Genomic DNA, 5,308 nt, shown 5'->3' on the forward strand with positions numbered 1-5,308 from the left:
GGGGGAGATTGCTGGCCTGAGGCTCAGTCCTGACTCCTGCTATTTGGTGGCTGTATGTGACCTTAGTTAGGTAAGTCACTTTCCTCCTCTAGTCTTCAGTTGCTTCATCTGCATGCAGAGCAGGTAGGAGGGAGGCTACCCTGACCACCCTTGAGACAGAAGGAGAGGCTCACTGGTGAGAAGGTGTGGGGACTGCCCTGTGACCTCTCTGGCCTGGGGTGGCCCTCCCGGGGCCTGGCTGCCTCTCTTCCCTGGAATGTCTGACCCACAGGCCTGTGTCTCTCCCCTACTCAGGGATCTGCCTTGCTTACTTCACAAGTGGCTTTAACACAGCTGCTGTGGACCATGAGGCAGATGGAAGCACCAACAACGGCATCTTCCAGATCAGCAGCCGGAAGTGGTGCAACAACTTCGATTTGAAGGCCCCCAACCTATGCCGGATGTACTGCACTGGTAGGTAGGCCGTGGGCCCAGGGCTGGCTGGAGTAGGGGCAATGCACCAGCCTTTGCTTCCTCTCCCCAGAACTTGCTGGGCCTGCTGAGGAGAGGAGAATGGGGCAAGTGATGATGAATCTGATTTGGAGGTTCCAGATGGGAGGCTATCCTCAGAGCTATATGGATGGAAGGGGGATTGCTTCTATAGAGGGGGAGAGTGATACCTGTACTTCCAGAGTAGTCAAGAGATAGGTAGGATTGGGCTTAGGATGGAAGAGGGAGGTAGGATGTGTGTGTGTGTGTGTGTGTATGCAAGACAGAGAGAGAAAGCGTGAGCAAACAAGCAAGTGAGCTTGACCCTGGATGCCCAGCTCTGCTCCCTGCTCCTTCATTGTGTTTCTCTGCCTCCCAACCCAGACCTGTTGAAGCCTAACCTCAAGGATACAGTTATCTGTGCCATGAAGATAGCCCAAGGGCCCCGTGGTCTGGCCACCTGGTAAGTCACTTGGGACACCTTCCAAGGTGGTGTGGTCAGGACTGGTGGACGGCATCAGGAACTAACATTTTCCAAGCACCAACTTTGTGCCAGGCACCATGCTGCAGCTACACAACCTAATCCTTACAACAACTCTTGGTACAGGTGTTATACCATGGAAGTATTTACGGATGACAGGCTGAGTTTCAGGGAGGATGAGCAATTCAATGGAGGTCACATAGCTGTAAGCGTTAGAGCCTAGCCTGGGAGATCAAGAGTCAGGCTCTTCCAAGATTTGCCTGTGCTATGATGCCTGCCTTATGGTCCGCTAGTCCAGGGCTTATACATTTTTTTTTTTTAATTTAAGTGGTGGAATCTTTGTCCACACCAGATCTTGTGTAAAAGTCCAAGATGTACAACAGATCAGAGGAGAGATGCTCTGCTTTAAGTATGGGTGCTGGCTCCAGAGCTCACTATTCTTTCTCATTTCCCACCTTTTCCCAACAAAATGGCTTTTTTAAAAAAAATATAGTTTTATTGTGCTTTAGGTGAAAGTTTACAGCACAAGTTAGTTTCTCGTTCAAAAATATATACACAAATTGTTTTGTGACATTGGTTGCAACCCCTGCAATGTGACAGCACCGTCCCCCTTTCTACCCTGGGTCCCCATGTCTATTTGTCCAGTTTTCCTGTCCATTCCTGCCTTCTTCTTGTTCTTCTTTTTTTTTTTCACTCCTCCTCTTGCCTTTGTTCTTTTTTGTTGTTGTTGTTGAGAATATATACAGCAAAACATACACTAATTCAACAGTTTCTATGTGTACAATTCATTACACTCTTCAAGTTGTGCAACTATTATCACCCTCCTTCTCTGAGTTGTTCCTTCCCCACTAACGTGAACTCACTGTCTTCTAAGGTTTCTGTCTAGTCTTTCAAGTTACTATTGTCAATTTGATCCCATATAGATAGTTCTTAAAAGACCATAATGCTCAATGCAGACATTTTTTACTAGCTAAGCTAAACTATTGTTTTGTTTTAAGAAGACTTTAGGGGATATTTTTGGTTTAAGGTTTAAAGATCATCTCAGGGCAATAGTTTTGGGGAGTCCTTCCTGCCTTCTTGTCTTGATTTTGGGCATATTCGATTGAACTAAGAAGCACGTTCTTCACTTGTGTTATTGTTTGTTTTATAGGCCTGTCTAATCTGTTTCATAAGCCTGTCTCAAAAGTGGGCTTCAGGAGTGGCTTCAGTTCTGAGTTAGCAAGGTGTCTGGAGACCATAGTCTCAGGGGATCTGGAGGATAGACCAGCAAGTTTGGTGTTTTTTAACCACAAGATGGCTTTTGAAGCCATCTTCACAGATAAGGGAGTCGTGATTGCCCCATGTTACAGATGAGCGTAAGGTGGAGAGTTGAAGTAGATCACTGGTTCACAGAGGTGCTTCTGAGGCGGTTGCCCTATTCCCAGTCTCTTTGGATGGGAGTTTCACTACTTAGAGTCTCCAGTCTCCCTTTTACTCAGATTTCTTGGTGAGGGACCAGCAGGGAGGTAGAATCTGGGGAAGGTAAAATACTCCAGGTGACTGATGCACCAGGACCATAGATGGATGTAGCAGATGATAAAACTGGGGAGGTAGTTGGAAGGCATTGAACTCCAGCCCAAGAGCAGAAAGACAGGGGAAAGATTAAGGCAGGCGTATCCATTTGAAAGTCTTTTAAGGAGTCTAGGAGAGAAATATAGGGTCTGAACTGGGGCAGTTGCAGTGGTGATGGACAGGAGAGGGACTGGGTATGAGGACTGTGAAAAAGGAATCGGGACAGGTAAGATGTAGCCAGGGAGGGAGAGGGGGCAAGTGAAAAGGACTGTGACTCTAGAGAAGGTCCACAGATGGACCCTATGAATCTAGAGAAAGGCCACAGATGGCTCTGAAAATGGCTGCAGCTTTGGAGATGTGTTGGTCCGAGAGCAGCTGAAGCCTTAGGAACTGAGTCTGGAATGAGGCAGGCTCATTAGGCATCATGCATGTCTATAAACTCAAGAAAGATGAATGCAGGCTCAGGCACTAACCCAAAGGCTTGAGGACTTGAGGGCACCACCTTGGAATGGGAGAAATAGGTCCTTTTGGGTTGAATCAAACAGCTCTCTTTTGTACGTTGGGAATAAATTCTTGGCATATATCACCCCTGAGGTTAGTGAGGCTGAAAATAGGAAGTGGTTCCAGAAGGTGGAAACGGGCTGTTTGTTCATTCCACACACATGAATTAATAATATACTCTGTGCCAGGCTTGGTGCTTGGTTGCAGAGATGGCAGAGATCCAAGTCTTTGCCTCAAGGATCTCATAGTCTAGTGGAAGAGACAAACAAGCCAATTGACCACCCTTGGAGAATAGATCTATAGAGATCCTTTAGGGGAACTTGGGCTCTTTGACCTTGACATCATAGAGGACACCAGTTATCAGAGCTTGGGACCATAGAATTCCATGACCTCACTTATCTTCCTCAAGATGTCAGCTATGAAGCTAGAACAGTACTGGTCCTGAAAGAGCCTGTGAGCTATAAAGTTACCAACAATTGAAAGACCCAGATCGGTGGCCAAGGAGAATTAGATGTGGGCACGATTTGCTGCTGTGGATCTTGGGCAAGTAATTTTGCATCTTAGCCTCAGCTTTTCTTTTGGAAAATGGAGAGCATAATATTTGCCCAATCTATCGTATAGAGGAAACCCTGGTGGCATAGTGGTTAAGAGCTACGGCTGCTAACCAAAAGGTCAGCAATTTGAATCCACCAGGTGCTCCTTGGAAACCCTATGGGGAAGTTCTACTCTGTCCTATAGCGTTGCTATGAGTTGGAAGCAACTCGACAGCAACGGGTTTGGTTTTTGTTTTGTTAATCTTATAGGGCTGCTGGGGTGGGGGTTGGAGGTGTTAAATGGACGATGGGTGAGAGAGTGCTATGTAAACTGTAAAGGTCTGCACACATGCAAGGTGGTATTGTTATCTCCAGAAGCAGCAAAGTGTTGGAAAAGAGCACTGGACCAGGGCTCAAGACTCCAGTGCTCTAGGTCTTGGCAGTGGGTGAACTTGAACAGATTACACTCTGTGTTTCCATTGGTAAAATAGAGGCTAGAAAAATGACTCTCTTAGGGCATTCTCTTCCATTTTATTTACTTCTTCCAGGGGATTCCTTGTTAATTAATCCAATTTACTTATTTGTCTTCCCTTTGCTAGCTTCTTTCCTTGCCTCGCTTTAGAGCCTCCACCCCCTTCCTGTTCTTCTCTGGGCAGTGACTGGAGGCTGCAGCTAATGTGCCTATCCCTTCCCCCTTCTCCATCTGCAGGGAGACCTGGAGGCATCACTGCCAAGGCAAGGACCTTAGCGACTGGGTGGATGGCTGTGACTTGTAGGATCCTCTCTGGAAGGACCAGACCAACACGGCAGGCTGGGAGTTGTGGTTTGGATTCTGACCCAGGCTTGGGGAGACAAGCCAGCTAATAAAGCGTAGTTTAACATAAATGTGGTTCTCAGCATTCACTGGGTTTCTATGTGGAGTCATGTAGCGAGAGCAGCTTAGTGTTTCCTTACCTGTCCACCTGGGCTGGGCTTCAGGTGGACTCCAAAAAGCCCACCGGGGAAGGCTTGCCTCGAACCCTGGTGGCCTGGGGGTCAGTGCCTCCCTTGCTCACACCTGGAAGAGTTTCCTAGACCCTTTACCTGGGGTTGCCAGATTTAGAAAAACATATAAACAAAAAGGAAACAACAACAGAAACCAGGATGCTCCGGTTAAATTTGAATTTCCGACACAAAACAAATAATTTTTAGTATAAGTTTGTCCTGAATATTGCATGAGACCTATACTAAAATTTGATTTGTTGTGTATCTAAAATTCAAATGTAACTGGGTGTTCTCTACTTTATATGGCAATCCTACTTGGGTCTGAAGTCGTGTAACCTGCTGGTTTGTTTGCAAGGGTCCTTGGGACACTTATTTTCTGAGGCTCTGGCTGCAGGAGTGCTGGTGTCTTCCATCAGACGGTGGTCACGGGGCCTTGGCCCTCCAGCTGGTGACTGCTGACATCATCTGTGGCCACCATGTGGTGGTGCACCATGACTAAAGATTGCCACCAGGAGCTCTTTCACTGAGCTCTCCAGTGCCCTCTAGCTGAGGGAGATTCAAGTGCAGCTAATAGTGATGGCTGCCCCATCCTGGGTAAGGGAGCCACCACCGCACTGGCACTGCCGAGGCTGGAAGATGGGGTGGGAGGGAGATAGGGGTGGCTGTCAGACAACAAACAGTACAGCTGGTTGCGGTTCTCTGCCTTCCTCAATACACGGGAAGCTCGGAAGTAGATGGCGCTCTTCCCCATTAACCTGGAGCTCAGTCTCTGAGCTCTTCTTGGACAACT

General features: G+C 47.4%; 1 protein-coding gene across 1 annotated transcript in view; it reads left to right on the forward strand.

Moving 5' to 3' along the window:
• Positions 1 to 4,310, forward strand: part of SPACA3 (sperm acrosome associated 3) — a 5,504-nt gene extending 1,194 nt beyond the window's left edge. Inside the window, exons 2-4 of the mRNA XM_004385453.2 lie at positions 272 to 453; positions 853 to 931; positions 4,244 to 4,310. Coding sequence (XP_004385510.1) covers positions 272 to 453; positions 853 to 931; positions 4,244 to 4,310 — 328 coding nt within the window. The remainder of the gene's footprint in view (positions 1 to 271; positions 454 to 852; positions 932 to 4,243) is intronic.
• The last annotated feature ends 998 nt before the right edge of the window (positions 4,311 to 5,308 follow it).

Source organism: Trichechus manatus, unplaced genomic scaffold, assembly GCF_000243295.1.
Source record: "Trichechus manatus latirostris isolate Lorelei unplaced genomic scaffold, TriManLat1.0 scaffold00138, whole genome shotgun sequence".
Taxonomy (NCBI): domain Eukaryota; kingdom Metazoa; phylum Chordata; class Mammalia; order Sirenia; family Trichechidae; genus Trichechus; species Trichechus manatus.